Here is a 19516-nt window from a genome sequence, read left to right as displayed (position 1 = left end):
TCTGTGACTAATATTCTATTATTATGACATTGAAAGTTAAACCTGTTGGCACAACAAACCATAAAAACACAGTATTCATATCTATAATGCTGTGCTTTTTTATTTTGCCATTGTTTTTCTTTTTTTTTGGAAGCCTGTCTAATAACACTGACGCAAAAAACAACAACCATAAAACATCTTATCAGCTTGTGTATTTGTAAAAAAGAACAACATGAAAAGAGGGCCATACCAGGACATGGCGGTGTTTTGATTCCGGTGTCACTTCAGGGTTGGTCTGTTTTAGAACCGTAAACATGAGCTGCAGGTCCATAAACAAACACAGTGCATTGAAATTCTGCCGTGCCATTTTCCTAGCAAGGAAAAGTATACAAAACACGATTACTACATATACCCCATGGGTACAATATTGTCTTCAAATGTAAATATATGTGCTTTTGTTTATAAACACAATGCATGATAGTGTCGAGGTGTACTTTTTAAACGACATATTGCTCTGTGCCACACAAAAGTGATGCAAGGACAAGTGAATGTATACAATTTAATTAATGTTTTATATCACATACTTGCGTATGTTTTGATACAGCTGTGAGGAAAAAAATGTGTTGAACGACATGTGGTGTTTGTGCAGAGAAATAAAATGACACTGATGAGCTCATTATTTCCAGTGAGTGACTAACCTGTCATGCACCAGCAGAGGGGGCTAAAACACAAAAAAACGAGTTAAAGCTGACTGCGATCCTTATTACTTGTAGTTATGTAAGCAGAAACATGTAATGTGTACTGTATATTACAATGCCACAATTGAAATAATTCCTTACAAAGTCAAATCGTGCAGTCACATTTCAACATACTGCTGTTGGGAAAATATAAGGAGAGCCACTTTACCTTTTTAATTGTGTCACCTGACAAGAACTAACTAGCTAACTAACTAACTAACTAGCTAGCTAGATAGATAGTTCGAGATGCTAATGTAGCGGGCTACATTTTCAGTGCTCTTTCTCGGCCAACATCACAAATATAGGATTAAAATACACAACAACAGTGCCAGAATATATCAAATTAAAATAATTTGTTCCCAAAAAAGATGGTCGACATCGAGTTGGACTGAGAGTGACAAACAAGTAAACAGGAAGATGAATTATACAAACCGGAAGTAGTACCGGAAGTACATTAAAAATATATATATTATTATCGTTAAAAATACCTATTCTGGGCAAAAGTGGGGAATGGGCCTTCTTTGAAAAAAAGATGCAAATTAAAATAATTAGTTCCCAAAAAAAAGCTGGTCCACATCGAGTTGGACTGAGAGTGACAAACAGGTAAACAGGAAGATGAGTTATAAAAACCGGAAGTACCACAAAAAAACCCTATTATTATCGTTAACAATATCTAATCTGGGCAAAAATGGGTAATGGGCCTTCTTTGAAAAAAAGATGCAAATTATAATCATTAGTTCCCAAAAAAGCTGGTCGACATCGAGTTGGACCGAGAGTGACAAACAGGTAAACAGGAAGATGAATCATAAAAACCGGAAGTACCACAAAAAAAACAACCTTATTATTATCGTTAAAAACACCTAATCTGGGCAAAAGTGGGGAATGGGCCTTATTTGAAAAAAACATGCAAATTAAAATAATTTGTTCCCAAAAAAAAGCTGGTCGACATCGAGTTGGACTGAGAGTGACAAACAGGTAAACAGGAAGATGAATTATAAAAACCGGAAGTACCACAAAAAAAAACCCTATTATTATCGTTAACAATATCTAATCTGGGCAAAAATGGGTAATGGGCCTTATTTGAAAAAAAATATGCAAATTATAATCATTTGTTCCCAAAAAAGCTGGTCGACATCGAGTTGGACTGAGAGTGACAAACAGGTAAACAGGAAGGTTAATCATAAAAACCGGAAGTACCACAAAAAAAACAACCTTATTATAATCGTTAAAAACACCTAATCTGGGCAAAAGTGGGGAATGAGCCTTATTTGAAAAAAAGATGCAAATTAAAATAATTTGTTCCCAAAAAAAAAGCTGGTCGACATCGAGTTGGACTGATAGTGACAAACAGGTAAACAGGAAGATGAATTATAAAAACCGGAAGTACCACACAAAAAACCCTATTATTAACGTTAACAATATCTAATCTGGGCAAAAATTGGTAATGGGCCTTAAATGAAAAAAAGATGCAAATTATAATCATTTGTTCCCAAAAAAGCTGGTCGACATCGAGTTGGACTGAGAGTGACAAACAGGTAAACAGGAAGATGAATCATAAAAACCGGAAGTACCACAAAAAAAACAACCTTATTATTATCGTTAAAAACACCTAATCTGGGCAAAAGTGGGGAATGGGCCTTATTTGAAAAAAAGATGCAAATTAAAATAATTTGTTCCCAAAAAAAAGCTGGTCGACATCGAGTTGGACTGAGAGTGACAAACAGGTAAACAGGAAGATGAATTATAAAAACCGGAAGTACCACAAAAAAAACAACCTTATTATTATCGTTAAAAACACCTAATCTGGGCAAAAGTGGGAAATGGGCCTTATTTGAAAAAAAGATGCAAATTAAAATAATTTGTTCCCAAAAAAAAGCTGGTCGACATCGAGTTGGACTGAGAGTGACAAACAGTTAAATAGGAAGATGAATTATAAAAACCGGAAGTACCACAAAAAAAACCCTATTATTATCGTTAACAATATCTAATCTGGGCAAAAATGGGTAATGGGCCTTAAATGAAAAAAATATGCAAATTATATTCATTTGTTCCCAAAAAAGCTGGTCAACATCGAGTTGGACTGAGAGTGACAAACAGGTAAACAGGAAGATTAATTATAAAAACCGGAAGTACCACAAAAAAAACACTATTATTATCGTTAACAATATCTAATCTGGGCAAAAATGGGTAATGGGCCTTAAATGAAAAAAAGATGCAAATTATAATCATTTGTTCCCAAAAAAGCTGGTCAACATCGAGTTGGACTGAGAGTGACAAACAGGTAAACATGAAGATGAATGATAAAAACCGGAAGTGGTACCGGAAGTACCACCCAAAAAAAACCTATTATTATCTTTAAAAACACCTATTCTGGGCAAAAGAAGGGAATGGGCCTTCTTTGAAAAAAAGATGCAAATTAAAATAATTTGTTCCCAAAAAAAAGCTGGTCTACATCGAGTTGGACTGAGAGTGACAAACGGGTAAACAGGAAGATGAATGATAAAAAACCGAAGTACCACAAAAAAAAACTATTATTATCGTTAAAAATACCTAATCTGGCCAAAAATGGGTAATGGGCCTTCTTTGAAAAAAAGATGCAAATTAAAAGGAGAAATTAAATGAACAAGTTCAGATGTGTACACATGATTGCATGTTTTCAGTGTAGTTGTTAGGGCTGGTGAGTCAACATCTGCCACAACAGCAATCAATCATCAGACTCAGGTATGTGAGGTACTGTAAAGTAAATATATTTATTATGCACACAATGTCAATCCACTGGACGTCAGTTTGTGGTGAATTTTCAAACTCTATCAAGGTGTTTTTGGTTCTCTCTAGAATAGAAGCAGAATGAAGGTTCCGTATCAGGTGCTCGGTCTGAGTTTTTTGAGGCGCTTCATGACCAGGCTGAAACAGACTTCATGTAGTGTGTACATGTAGCGTATGGGAGCAGACATTTGGCAATAAATAGATATACATCCACGATACAGAGTTGACTGGAGCAGCTCTCATACGAAGCTATAATAAATAAATAACTTATCAGAAATAAATATATTTTACTTTTATACAGTAATACGTGAAGATGCATGGCATCCATTTGGCTGGGCTCACTTGAACGTTGAACCCATTTACTTGTTATTGAACTTCTGGGAAGAGCTGGCATCAGCGTGAGTAGTAAATATTGAACGTTTAGCAGTCTGTTTGCTGCTTTTCCAAGATAAACACAGAGTCGACACTCTGGGTGTCACGCGAGGTGACGCGAAGCAGTCACACGTTCACCTAGTCCACAGAAACAAGTGTTCTCTTTGAGGACGTAACAATGATTCCACACTGTGGCTCCGTGATGACCTCCTCTCAGGCCCCACCCCCTGGTCCTTGGCTGCGCCCAAAAAGAGAAAACCAATCACTTCCTGTATCTTCTGGTAGCTCCTTCAGCCCATGCAGGTGCAGCTGGCAGCGGATAGGGACTGGATGGTCCTCCATGTGGTCTGGGCGTCCATGAAGGACACAGGCTCGTAGCGGTCGGGTCGGCAACAAGGGTGGCTGCTGACCTTGCGGGAAGTGCGTCGCGGGAGCGAGCCGTTCTCCAGGAGCGCTTTCAGCGCCAGGTCGTAGTTCGTCCTGGAAGACTGACAGGTGCCCACGCAAAACTTGAAGAGGACGATCTCGTCCGAGTCGAACCCGAGTCCCAGGTCCCGCACCTTCATCTCTCGCTTTTCTACCCGGCAGTCCCTGCTGCTGTGCTTTGCCTTTCTGTTTTTACCTCGTCCCGCGTCCTCGGCTACTTCTTGCTTTTCTTTCTTCTTCCTCTTCTTCTTTTTCCTGGGAGAGCCTTTAGGTTGCGATTGGCCGGGGTCCGAGGAACGTGGCGTGCGGCCTGCCCAGCGAGTGCTGGGATGATCGTCCACTTCATCGATAACAAAAGGGTCTGTAAATAACAAATAAACACTGTTGTAAAATGACACATGTTTGACATTCACAATGTATCCTAACTGGCATCTTCCATTTTTCTGTAAAGTCAGAGATGGGATTTATGGCTCTTTGAAAAGAACGACTTCTCAATATTCGGCTCCCTTTTTTTGTTTCAATCAATGGAATTTTATGCATTTTAGGCAACACGAAGTCAGGCGCATGCTTGATAATCATGGCAGACGAACTACACGGACTTTGCTCGGGAGATTTCCCCTTGGAGTAAATGGAGCCAAGCGCTTGGTTTAACATAATTTTCCCTCGCTTCCCGCCGTGCGTTTAAGAGCGCTCTGCTGTGTTTAGATGGAGACAGGTGTGGACAATATTGGAGTAAATGGAGCCAAGCGCTTGGTTTAACATAATTTTCCCTCGCTTCCCGCCGTGCGTTTAAGAGCGCTCTGCTGTGTTTAGATGGAGACAGGTGTGGACAATATTGGAGACGGACGCATCTGTCCTACACTAAAAGTATACAACAAAGGGGAAAAACTATTTGATGTTGCTTTTATTTTCTCAATACAGCGTCCATCAGCTGCTGTGGGATTTATGGCACTTTGAAAAGAAGTACTTCTCAATATTTGGATCACTTTTTTTGTTTCAATCAATGAAACACCATGCTGCTAAAGCAGTTATACAATTAGATGTGGATTAGAATCATTGAAATCTACACCAATATCATTCTATTGGTGGGATTTATCTGTAATACTGATTACAGGGCTCGAATTTAACCACGGCAACCACGGCAAAAGCCACGACCGCCCTTGTGACTTGCCGTAAAGCCCTAAAAACTGACCAACAACGGCGGCAAGAACATGCCGTGACCGCCCTTGACTTTTCACTTGTTAATGGACTAGGGATGTAACGGTAAACAGTTAAATTATCATTTTTAAATTACCGAAAAAACGTCATTTATTAATGCATTTTAGGCAACACAAAGTCAGGCGCATGCTTGATAATCATGGCAGACGAACTACACAGACTTTGCTCGGGAGATTTCCCCTCAGAGTAAATGGAGCCAAACGCTTGGTTTAACGTCATTTTCCCTCGCTTCCCGCAGTGCGTTTAAGAGCGCACTGCTGTGTTTAGATGGAGACAGGTGTGGACAATATTGGAGACGGACGCATCTGTCCCATACTAAAAGTATACAACGAAGGAGAAAACTATTTGATGTTGCTTTTATTTTCTCAATACAGCGTCCATCAGCTGCTGTGGGATTTATGGCACTTTGAAAAGAACTACTTCTCAATATTTGGATCACTTTTTTTGTTTCAATCAATGAAACACCATGCTGCTAAAGCAGTTATACAATTAGATGTGGATTAGAATCATTGAAATCTACACCAATATCATTCTATTGGTGGGATTTATCTGTAATACTGATTACAGGGCTCGAATTTAACCACGGCAACCACGGCAAAAGCCACGACCGCCCTTGTGACTTGCCGTAAAGCCCTAAAAACTGACCAACATCGGTGGCAAGAACATGCCGTGACCGCCCTTGACTTTTCACTTGTTAATGGACTAAGGATGTAACGGTAAACAGTTAAATTATCATTTTTAAATTACCGAAAAAACGTCATTTATTAATGCATTTTAGGCAACACAAAGTCAGGCGCATGCTTGATAATCATGGCAGACGAACTACACAGACTTTGCTCGGGAGATTTCCCCTCAGAGTAAATGGAGCCAAGCGCTTGGTTTAACGTCATTTTCCCTCGCTTCCTGCAGTGCGTTTAAGAGCGCACTGCTGTGTTTAGATGGAGACAGGTGTGGACAATATTGGAGACGGACGCATCTGTCCCATACTAAAAGTATACAACGAAGGAGAAAACTATTTGATGTTGCTTTTATTTTCTCAATACAGCGTCCATCAGCTGCTGTGGGATTTATGGCTCTTTGAAAATAACTACTTCTCAATATTCAGCTCCCTTTTTTTTGTTTCAATCAATGAAACACCATGCTGCTAAAGCAGTTATACAATTAGATGTGGATTAGAATCATTGAAATCTACACCAATATCATTCTATTGGTGAGATTTATCTGCAATACCGATTACAGGGCTCAAATTTAACCACGGCAACCGCGGAAAAAGCCGCGACCGCCCTTGTGACTTGCCGTAAAGCCCTAAAAACTGACCAACATCGGCGGCAAGAACATGCCGTGACCGCCCTCGACTTTTTACTTGTTAATGGACTAGGGATGTAACGGTAAACGGTTAAATGATAATTTTTTTAATTACCGAAAAACCGTCATTTATTAATGCATTTTAGGCATCACGAAGTCAGGCGCATGCTTGATAATCATGGCAGACGAACTACATGGACTTTGCTCGGGAGATTTCCCCTCGGTGTAAATGGAGCCAAGCGCTTGGTTTAACGTCATTTTCCTCACTTCCCGCTGTGCGTTTAAGAGAGCTCTGCTGTGTTTAGATGGAGACAGGTGTGGACAATATTGGAGACGGACGCATCTGTCCCACACTAAAAGTATACAACGAAGGAGAAAAACTATTTGATGTTGCTTTTATTTTCTCAATACAGCATCCATCAGCTGCTGTGACTAAGAGTTAATGATGTGAGGAAACATGCAGCAGACGATGTGTTGTGAACGTTGTCACAACTTCTTTATAAAGTCTTAAGTTTGTTTACTGGGATGTTCACTCCTCCACTGTATCAGTGTTCAAATAACATCAATACTAGCTCAAATGTTTCGTCATCTCATCGAACTGAACGAAAGCTGTGAAGATTGTGTATTCGATATGGGATGTGTCACTCCTCTTTATTTTTGTTGGCCAAACTGTTGCACTGAACCACAACGAGAAGTGCAAAGCTTGTTTATTTGACTTCCTCTTCATAAGCCAAACTGCTTTGAATTTTATATTGATATCAAAAAGTAAATGCAATTTTTTTTTTTACATTACTTGTGTTTTTTTCCTATCTTCAAAAACCATTCATGTGATACAGCACTTTGTCAATGTTTTATTGTTTGTAGTTAATTCCTATACAACATATTTCTGCTCAAACTCTCAATGGATCTGTTTCGATACAGCATCTACATGTACATGTAAATGTACATAACTTAAAAACATAAATAAATCATTTAAAAAAATACGTCCCTCTATCAAAATGTAACACTAGAGATAAAGGCATCATGTAATGACAAAAAGCTGACAAGTTGATATTAATAATCAATTAAAAAAACATTTATATATACTGTGTATATATATATATATATATATATATATATATATATATATATATATATATATATATATATATATATATATATATATATATATATATATATATGTTTCATTTAAAAAGTAGCTTGCCGCACCTGGATGCACACATACGCAGCGCGGGCAATTACAAAGTCAGTGAGTGTGTCACATCCAGGTTGCCAGTTACGCACCGCCATCTTCATCTGGCTACTGCCACTGGTAAAGTTACTAAACATGTCAGACCTTGGTAAATTTAAAAGGCCTCGTTACGATTCTCAACTTATTCATGAAGAAGCCAGGAACAAAACCAGGATTTGTATCGGGGATGCCTTTGAAAGATGGAGACGATTGAAGGCGGAGAAAATGTTTTCATCTGACGCCAAACTTGCAAATTTTTTACTCAATAGGTAAGTAGGGCATTTACGTTTTGTTATTACTTGTAATAAATGGAAATAATGGAAAAATATCTGTTTCTCAGCTGTGGTCTGACTGGGCTGCAGCGGTGCTCAGTTGTAATACACTTTTCCACCACTTGTGGCAGTAATGACAATATCAAACAAACAGAAGACGTCTGTAGCTAAAGTTGTAGCGAAATTTCTTAAGCGCAAAAATTACAACTAATGTGGTGAAGCTGTATTTTCATTTGCACTTTAATTTTATTGACAGTTTATTTTTTTTTTAAAAAGTTATTATTGATTTAGTTCATTTATTTCAGCACAACATAATTGCATGTACATTTATTTTTCACAAGTTATATATGGGAACAGTATTTGAATAGTACTTATTCTTACAATCAGCCTGACCTACTGTAAGTTTTATGTGTTAAATAAATAATAACATTTGTGATTAACACATGCTTTCATATCATTTGACAAGGTTGGAAACTCTAAGTAAGTTAGATATAATTTTTTAATACAATTAAAATCAAGAGTGATTCAGTGCTAATATTTGAGTGGGCCCCGGGCCCCTATATAGTGGAAAAGTTGGGCCCCGGGGTTAAAAATGTTAAGAACCCCCGTTATAAAGTGTACTGTACTACACAATTAGGACATAATTTAAATAAAATGACGACCTACATACTGCACAAACACACACACACACACACACACACACACACACACACACACACACACACACACACACACACACACACACACACACACACACACACACACACACACACAGATTCTCGTCCACTGAGAGTCTCATACCATAAAGAGAATGCCAAGGAGAGTAAGGATGACTGTCGTCTCCCTGCTCCTCATCTTCCATCATGTCCGGCAGCGTCACAGGAAGTTCTAGTCCATCCTGGCCTCCGAGGAGGCCCGCCATGTGGCCCGAGTCCGCTCCCACACCAGAGGAACCCATGTCCACTTTCATGCGCGCTCCGTCGACCAGCGGCAGCACCGACAGGAGCACCCACAGCAGCACCTGTACCACGGGACACAGAGAGGTCCATAAGAGGAGGTCGCTTCTGCATCAATACTCTTCATTAGGTACACTCACACACCGCCTAACAACAACAAATAGAAGTTCTCTAACAGAAAGTTTGCCAGAATGACAAAGATAATGTATGTGTGTGTGTGTGTGTGTGTGTGTGAGTGTGTGTGTGTGTGTGTGTGTGTGTGTGTGTGTGTGTGTGTGTGTGTGTGTGTGTGTGTGTGTGTGTGTGTGTGTGTGTGTGTATACATATATATTTATGTATATATATGAATATATGTATATATATATGTATATGTACTGTATGTATATATACTGTACATGTTTATGTATGTTTGTATTAGTGTTGTAACGATACCAATATTTTGGTACCGGTACCGGTACTAAAATTATTTCGGTACTTTTCTGTACTTTTCTAAAAAAGGGGACTACAAAAAAATTGCATTATTGGCTTTATTTTAACAAAAAATCTTAGGGTACATTAAACATATGTTTATTATTGCAGTTAAGTTCTTAAATAAAATAGTGAACATACAAGACAACTTGTCTTTTAGTAGTAAGTAAGCAAACTGATGTATGCAGTAATATCGGAACCGGTACGTTTCAGAACCGGAAAAATGTTTAATTAGTATTGCAGTACTATACTAATACCGGTATACCGTACAACCCTAATGTATATACAGTATATATATATATATATATATATATATATATATATATATATATATATATATATATATATATATATATATATATATATATATATATATATATATATATATATATGTATATATATGTTTGTATATATATATATATATATATATATATATATATATATATATATATATATATACATATATATATATATATATATGTATATATATATATATATATATTTTTATTTTTTTATTTTTTTTTTAATTTAATTTATTTATATATATACACATATATTTATATACATATATACATACATAAATGTATAATCTTTTAATTCTATATATGTACTGTATATATAAATATATATACATATATACTGTATATATAGTATATATATATATGTTTGTGTATATATATGTATATATATATTTATGTATATATATATATTTTTAATATGCATATATACATATATATACACATATATTTATATACATATATACATACATATATGTATAATCTTTTAATTCTATATACGTATATATAAATATATATACATATATACTGTGTATATATACGATATATTTATAATATATATTTTAAGTTAAAGTTAAAATACCCATGATTGTCTTATAAATATATACATATCAATATATATATAATAATAATAATAATAATACCTGGGATTTATATAGCGCTTTTCTAAGTACCCAAAGTCGCTTTACATGTTAAAAACCCATCATTCATTCACACCTGGTGGTGGTAAGCTACTTTCGTAGCCACAGCTGCCCTGGGGTAGACTGACGGAAGCGTGGCTGCCAATTTGCGCCTACGGCCCCTCCGACCACCACCTATCATTCATTCATCATTCATTCACCGGTGTGAGCAGCACCGGGGGCAAGGGTGAAGTGTCCTGCCCAAGGACACAACGGCATGGTAAGAGGCGGGGAGCGAACCTGCAACCCTCAGGTTTCTGACACGGGCGCTCTACCCACTACGCCATGCCGCCCCAAATATATATATATATATATATATATATATATATATATATATATATATATATATATATATATATATATATATATATATATATATATATATATATATATATATATATATATACTGTTACGTAATGTGTACAAATAATTAAATAATGGTAACACTTTTTTTTTTTTAAATAATAATAATACATTATGAAAAACAGTTAATAAGAATATACTTGTCACGGCTGGTTACAGCCTTCTTTTGTGTTTTGTTAGTGTTCCCCTGTGTTTAGTGTTGGTTCCTGTCCTGTGCTCTTCTTTTGGTGGCACTTCCTGTTGTGTTGGTGTTTTGTCATAACCACTTCACATCTTTCTCTGAGCACTGATCCATGCACCTGCTTTCTGTTCGCAATTAGTTCTATTCAAGTTGATTGTGAGCTACCATTCTTTGTCGGGACTTTGTTTGGAATGTATAGGCATTCATGTGGGCGCTCTTTCCTCCTGACGTGAGTTTTTGTTGTATTCTAGCATTCTGTTTTGTTGTTTTGCACCTGTCAGTCTTAGTTATGTTTTTGCATAGCCTTCCCTATTCTCCGGCACTCATCTTTGTTTGTTTTGAGCTACATTAAATACTTGAACTTGCTCCTCGATCTTCTGCATCTCGGGAACACGCCAGCAATCGCCGTCATGCGACCCGAGTGTCACAATACTGTGTTTATGTAAATCATTTAATAAATGTTTTAAAAACATTAGAGTAACGCGGGTAAGAGAGAAGAAGGTTGTCACGCCGGGGTGATCGCAGCTTACTTCAGGGTTCGTTCTCCCGGGATGCAGACGGACCACTCTGGACAAGGCGTGCAGGTAGGAACATGAAGTATTCCTCAAAAATCAAACACGTACCAAAAACAGAAAGGAAAGCGTACCGATCGCACGGGAAGCTAAGGCGAGACTTGGCGCAGGAATCAAGAAGCATAGGAGACAAGGAATGTACCCAACGTAACTGTTGCATGTAGAAAATGAAGAAGCCAGACTGAGCGTGGCGAGCAAGAATAATAAATAGCTCTCTGATTAGTGGTTGACAGCAGCTGAGCGTGCCGACCACTAACCAGAGGCAGGTGAACCCAATTAATCCCCATGGAAACTAAAACAAACCCAGAGGTGCACAAACAGGAACTAAGGGAGTCCAAAACAAACAGAACATAACAAAACATGATCCGGGCCACGGATCATGACAAAAGTGGGTTGTCACACTTTTTACGAGAGTGATTTGCTCGTCATTGAAACAACTTTCACGAGTCATTCCTATTGAAGCTCAAAGTCACACATTGTGACAATCAACCCCGTTATAGGGATAGTTGTCACAATGTTATTTTAATTGGACAAGCGGTAGAAAATGGATGGATGGATGAAAATCTTTAAAATCTTTAAAAAAAAACAAAAAAAACCAGCAAATCAAAGTTTGAAAATGTAATCGCACGAACATAACTTAATCCAGCTTAGTAAAAAATGAGCAAGGAACATGAATAGAAAACACAACCTAGAAATAGAGAAGTATAGTATTTGTAATATTTATACAGTACATCATGGGCCTGATGTACGAAGATCCAAATAACAAGTGCTAAACAGTGTCTGCAAGCTATAAAATTGCGTGTGCCGTTAGTGGGCGTGTTACGTGTGATTTACCAAGAGTGCGTCTACAATTGATAACTGGTGCTCTATTCAAATGAGGAGTTTGCGTGTACTTCCTGTTGTCACCATTAAGGTTGCAAAGGGGTAGAAAGTTTCCGGAAATTTACCACTGGAAGTTAAAGGCCTACTGAAACCCACTACTACCGACCACGCAGTCTGATAGTTTATATATCAATGATGAAATCTTAACATTGCAACAAATGCCAATACGGCCGCGTTAACTTATAAAGTGCAATTTTTAATTTCCCGCTAAACTTCCGGTTGAAAACTCCTTTGGATGATGACGTATGCGCGTGACGTAGCCAGTGAAACAGAGGTATGGATCCCCCGTTGAAGCCAATACAAAATAGCTCTGTTTTCATCTCATTATTCCACAGTATTCTGGACATCTGTGTTGGTGAATCTGTTGCAATTTGTTCATTACATTATGGAGAAAGAAGCTGAGCAAGCAAAGAAGAAAGTTGTCGGTGCGAAGCAGAGTATTTTGCGAGGGAAGTCAGCAACACAACACAGCCGGTGTTTCTTTGTTTACATTCCCGAAAGATGCAGTCAAGATCGAAGAACTCGGACAACAGAGACTCTTACCAGGAGGACTTTGACTTCGATACACAGACGCCTGTAGAGAACTGGGACAACACAGACTCTTACCAGGATTACTTTGATTTGGATACACAGACGCAGACGCGGTACCGTGAGTACACAGCTGCGCTTCCAAATATTTGATCGCTTGCCCGTACGTGCGTGTCACGTACGTAACTTTGGGTAAATATATAAGCTTTATGAACCTTGGGTTAGGTCAGGGGTCGGCAACCTTTACTACTCAAAGAGCCATTTTGGCAAGTTTCACAAATTAAAGAAAATAATGGGAGCCACAAAAAAAAAATTTAAATTTAAAATGAAAATCCTGCATACAAAGCTTAAATTGCTTTGTGCTATGTTAACCAGGGGTCTCAGACACACGCACCGGCACGCACCTTAATATGGAAATTCAATGTTAGTGCGGCCCGCCAGTTTTGAATGAATGGCGCTTGATAGCGTCATACTTGCCAACCCCCTTATTATTTCCGGGAGACTTCCAAAATTCAGGGTGTGATGGCGTATCGATATATCGATACTCACACGCTACTCATTTGGCATCACTTTTCTGAAAAAAGTATCGATATAAACCAAAAAACGGCGTGTGGGGGGTGCAAGCATCACTTTCAGGTGTTTTTCATTACTTACTTAACTTACTATGTGCTGGGACACCCCTGTACCTGGCAGGGTATAGAGCTGGCCCAGTCACGTGACAGGAGACAGCGAATGAGCGTCGTCAACGTGCAACACACACACAGCCAGCCGACAGCGATGTTACTTTTCCTGAACAGCAATCTGAGACATCAGTAAAGTGTGACGTGTGACGACATATCTCGAGTACACTAAAGGTGTGATGGTGTCAGACATTTTTGTAGATAATTTTTCCAAGTTCATTTTCTCAAGGAACTGTCTTTCGTATGCAGGTTTATAGGACAAGGAAATCCTAGTTTATTGTGATAAGGAAATTATTGACTTTGCTTCAGACAAGTGTTATAAGTTTACTTCCACAAAGAGGTTTGAAACATAATATTGTTAGGAATAAATGTTTTTTTAAGATTTTTCTACCAATCCTTTTTTTTTGAGAAATAAGAAAAGTGAAAATGCGTATATTTTTGTTTATATTTAATTTATTTTTCATATTTATGTTATTTATTTTAATTTTACTTTTATTATATATTGACCATAATGAATGTGGTATAAATGGTCTGTAATTGTCTTGTGATTTGTCTTAAATAATAACAATAGTAATAATATTTTTGACTGACAAAAATTGCCAATAAGAAATTAAGGGTATCTGTATCGGTATCGATGAAAATGCAAGAAAAAGTATCAGTATCGTATCAAATCCTAAAGGTGTGGTATCGCCCATCCCTAACAGCAAGGCGTACTACTTCAACAGCCACACAGCTTACACTGACGGTAGCCGTACAAAAACAACTTCAACACTGTTACGTTACAAATATGCGCCACACTTTGAACCCACACCAAAAAAGAATGACAAACACATTTCTGGAGAACATCTCCACTGTAACACAACATAAACACAACACAACAATTACCCAGAATCCCATGCAGCCCTAACTCTTCCGCTCAACCGACGCACGGAGGGGGGGAGGGTTGATGTGTGGGGGGGTTTGGTGGTAGCGGGGGTGTATAATCTAGACTGGAAGAGTTAGGGCTGCATGGGATTCTGGGTATTGGTTGTGTTGTGTTACACTACCGTCAGTGTAAGCTGTGTGGCTGATGAGTAAGTATGATTTTCTGTCTCTGACGTGTTCAAATAGAAGCTACATACAACATGTGGCCGGGCTGGCACGCTGTTTGTAAATGCTATAGAGGACAATTACTGCAGTGCATTTAGGGCACGCCCTTTATCTAGTAATTAGAGTGAAAATATGATTATAATTGCCCTTGGAGTTTTCATAGAGAAGCACTGAGATCCACAAGTCTCCTGGGAAAATCGGAGGGTCGGCAAGTATGCAGCTGAGCCGCATCAGAGTGGTCAAAGAGCCGCATGCGGCTCTGGAGCCGCGGGTTGCCGACCCCTGGGTTAGGTGAACAGTCCTTTGGGCTGAGTGATTGTGTGTGTTGTGCAGGTGTTTGAATTGTATTGGCGGGTTATATGGACGGGAGCTAGGAGCTAGGAGCTAACATAACAAACACCTAGGTGTGTTTATGCGGGATTAATTTGTGGCATATTAAATATAAGCCTGGTTGTGTTGTGGCTAATAGAGTATATATATGTCTTGTGTTTATTTACTGTTGTAGTCATTCCCAGCTGAATATCAGGTCCCACCCGCGCGCTTCCAAACACTTGATCGCTTGCCCGTACGTGCGTGTCACGTACGTAACTTTGGTTAAATATATAAGCTTTATGAACCTTGGGTTAGGTGAACGGTCCTTTGGGCTGGTTGTGTTGTGGCTAATAGAGTATATATATGTCTTGTGTTTATTTACTGTTGTAGTCATTCCCAACTGAATATCAGGTCCCACCCACCTCTCACAGCATCTTCCCTATCTGAATCGCTTCCACTCCCCACTAGTCCTTCACTTGCACTTTCCTCATCCACAAATATTTCATCCTCGCTCAAATTAATGGGGAAATCATCGCTTTCTCGGTCCGAATCGCTCTCACTTCTGGCCGCCATCACTGTAAACAATAGGGAACTTTGCGGAAATATTCAACTGACTACGTCACGCTACTTCCGGTAGGGGCAAGGCTTTTTTTTGTCAGATACCAAAAGTTACGATCTTTATCGTCGTTGTTCTCTACTAAATCCTTTCAGCAAAAATATGGCAATATCGCGAAATGATCAAGTATGACACATAGAATAGATCTGCTATCCCCGTTTAAATTTAAAAAAATCATTTCAGTAGGCCTTTAAGCTCGGGAAGTTTGGAAATGTTGACCATTTTTTGATTATTCAAAGTTGGACACAGTCCATCTTATTCTGTAGAATAAGATGAGAAGCTTGTAAAACAGTACTGCAATGCCACACACAAATGTAAATAGTCCGCTAAACAATTGGAGTAGTCTTTAAAAATATTTTACTGATGGACAAATGAATAGAAATAGGCTAGATGAATACATGAACACTCAATCAGCATGCTAAATCAAACTATAACCTACATTCTTGTATGACAACAGAATGGCTAGCAGAACAGAAGGCAGAGGAAACTACACCTTTTGATTTAGTATTTGCTACAAAAAAGGTCAATTCGGATCGCTAACGTTGTTAGCATAAATGAATGGGATTTAACATAGCGAAAATTAGCATAACGACTAACGGAGAAATATTTTCGGTTCATTATGAGACAGTGTTACCTAGTGTTACCATATCTGAGTTACTGTGTAGAAATATGGGGAAATAATTACAAAAGTACACTTCATTCATTAACGGTGTTACAAAAAAGATCAGTTAGAATAATACATAATGTTGGATATAGAGAACATACAAATCCTTTATTTATTGAATCAAAGATACTGAAATTCCACGACATAGTGAATTTGCAAACAGCTAAAATTATACACAAAGCAAACTATAACCTGCTACCCAAGAATATACAACAATTCTTCTCAAAAAAAGAGGAGAAATATAATTTTAGAGAAAAATGTAATTTAAAACATTTGTACGCACATACAACACTTAAGACCTTCAGTATATCAGTATGTGGAATTCAATTATGGAATGGATTAAGCAAAGCAATCAAACAATGTACTAATATGATCCACTTCAAGAAACTCTTCAAACTTAAAGTGTTTACAAAGTACAAAGAAGAAGAACCATGAAAAACATTCTGAATTTATTTAATTCATCCATTCTTTCACTCTCAAAATACTTATCATATGAAATGTAACTTACTTCACCAATTATTATTTATCTATTTATTTTTATTGTGATTACTTATGCAGTACATTGTGAATAAATTGAGAACAGGAAGTGAACAAAAAAGTATAGCAACTGTTATGTAAAAGAAAAGGGGTAGGATTAAATAAGCTCTGCTTTTTCCTACTCCTTTTCGAACATGTTGAAAAGAGAAACTGGAAATTGGGATGTGACATGTTGTATGCTTGCATGTTCGAAATAAACTCAAACTCAATTCAACAGTGGTGGTACATAAACCTAGCTAGCTAGAGATATTGGCCCCAAAATCATTTAACAAGTACAGGAACAGCTAGCTAGCTTGAGTGGAAGTCTGCTGGAGTAGTCTACAGTCATACAGTAACAAGCAATTACACCTCTGTTAAACTTAAATACCATAGATCAAATATATTTACCCCAGTAATATCATCAACACTTACCTGACTGGATGAAGTCCTTGGGTTCAAATACTAGTGTGGCCTCAATAGCCCTGCTGTAGTGTGTAACATGCTCGGAATTATCTGTGCATGTGATGGAAGAATGCACTGCACATGTGATGGAGGAATGCACAGTGCAGGGTTGGAATTGTACTGAATTTGAATTAAATCAGGTTGTTTTAGCTAATAATCATGCTGCAATATCTAGCATGTTGCATTCAATGTTTATTCCCATTAATTCATGTTAATTCCCATATATTCCCGTTATGTCCCATTGAAAGTTTCCAACTTTGAATATTCCCGGAATTTTGCAACCCTACTCCTGCCACAGAGAGGTCTGTTCCCTGCATGTCTGTTCAGCAGCCTAGCACTAACGCGAAGTCACGGGATCAATTAATAATATCTAAGAAAGTTTGCCATAGTAATATTATCACTAGCTATCTGCACATGGACACATTGAATTGGATTAGAAGCCTAACCGGATTAAAAATTTGCATTAAATCAGTTTTAGCTAATAATCATGCTGCAATATCTAGGATGTTGCATTCAATGTGTAGTCCCATTTATATCCCATTAATTCCCATATATTCCCGTTAATTCCCATGGAAAGTTTCCAACTTTGAATATTCCTGGAGTTTTGCAACCTTTGTCACCGTGGAGACACTCAATTTCCCTTCACATCCATGCTCTCTTGCTTCCCAACTTGTGGTGTCTTGCAATGTTGTAAATCATATACATTATATAAAACATGACATCTACCAACTTTTTTCCGTAATGTAGAATTGCAATTGAGACAACAGAAGATATTTTGAGCACGTTGAGGGTGATGGTCCGTCTGAAATGAACCGGTCGCAAAAAAATGCATAGTGCAAGACGTTTTTTTTCGTATAGGAGATATATTACAACGCTATATTATGTAGGCCTTTTTTTTTGTTTTTAAACGCCGTCAGTAACCAAAACGAATCAATTTGATTTGTTTTAAGGCATCGAGCAGCTATGAAATGATAAAATGTCATTGCTGAATAAACATATGTCGAACATTTTTATCTCTGACAGTCCAAAAGCACACAGATGACATGTTCTCTCTCTCAATTGTCTGTCTCTGCAGCGCGGTAGCCTTCTCTCTCACAGCCATTTGTGCCTAACTGAAACATTTCAGACATGCTCAATACTGTATGGACACAAATCAGCCTCCACAGAACAGTTTGAGTCTTGATAAATCACTTAACCAGTGCTAAATGATTACATTTACATCCAGCATGTCCAGTATTGTGCATGTACATGCAGACAGACAGGATGAACAGATTGTGCTTCCTGTGTTGCTTATTTAAGAAGTGCTATCCTCCACACACAAGCTTGGTACAGTAGATCAGATTTGAGTGCGCTATAAAGTTTTAATACATGCAAGTCTTTCGTACAAAACCCAAAACCAGTGAAGTTGGTACGTTGTGTGAATGGTAAATAAAAACAGAATACAATGATTTGCAAATCATTTTCAACTTATATTCAATTGAATAGACCGCAAAGACAAGATATTTAATGTTCCAACTGAGAAACTTGTTTTTTTTTGTGCAAATAATCATTAACTTAGAATTTAATGGCAGCACATTGCAAAAAAAGTTGGCACAGGGGCATTTTTACCACTGTGTTACATGGCCTTTCCTTTTAACAACACTCAGTAAACATTTGAGAACTGAGGAGACACATTTTGAAGCTTTTCAGGTGGAATTCTTTCCCATTCTTGCTTGATGTACAGCTTAAGTTGTTCAACAGTCCGGGGGTCTCCATTGTGGTTTTTTAAGCTTCATAATGCGCCACACATTTTCAATGGGAGACAGGTCTGGACTACAGGCAGGCCAGTCTAGTACCTGCACTCTTTTACTATGAAGCCACGCTGTTGTAACACGTGGCTTGGCATTGTCTTGCTGAAATAAGCAGGGGCGTCCATGATAACGTTGCTTGGATGGCAACATATGTT

At 37.8% G+C, this 19516-nt stretch overlaps 1 protein-coding gene and 1 long non-coding RNA gene across 3 annotated transcripts in view; both read right to left on the bottom strand.

Moving 5' to 3' along the window:
• LOC133630653 (uncharacterized) overlaps positions 1-1087 on the bottom strand; it is a 74564-nt gene extending 73477 nt beyond the window's left edge. For both annotated transcript variants that reach the window (XR_009821311.1, XR_009821312.1), the window contains exons 1-3: positions 886-1087; positions 678-700; positions 230-350 (exon numbers count right to left, since the gene is read on the bottom strand). This is a non-coding gene — a long non-coding RNA (uncharacterized LOC133630653). The remainder of the gene's footprint in view (positions 1-229; positions 351-677; positions 701-885) is intronic.
• Positions 1088-3449: 2362 nt separating this feature from the next.
• Positions 3450-19516, bottom strand: part of LOC133631280 (artemin) — a 124709-nt gene continuing 108642 nt past the window's right edge. Inside the window, exons 5-6 of the mRNA XM_062023456.1 lie at positions 9108-9327; positions 3450-4641 (exon numbers count right to left, since the gene is read on the bottom strand). Coding sequence (XP_061879440.1) covers positions 4145-4641; positions 9108-9327 — 717 coding nt within the window. The 3' untranslated portion in view covers positions 3450-4144. The remainder of the gene's footprint in view (positions 4642-9107; positions 9328-19516) is intronic.

This window comes from Entelurus aequoreus, linkage group LG16 (genome assembly GCF_033978785.1).
Source record: "Entelurus aequoreus isolate RoL-2023_Sb linkage group LG16, RoL_Eaeq_v1.1, whole genome shotgun sequence".
NCBI classification, from domain to species: domain Eukaryota; kingdom Metazoa; phylum Chordata; class Actinopteri; order Syngnathiformes; family Syngnathidae; genus Entelurus; species Entelurus aequoreus.
Note: the sequence above shows the minus strand (reverse complement) of the source record. Positions and strands in the feature narration are given on the sequence as shown.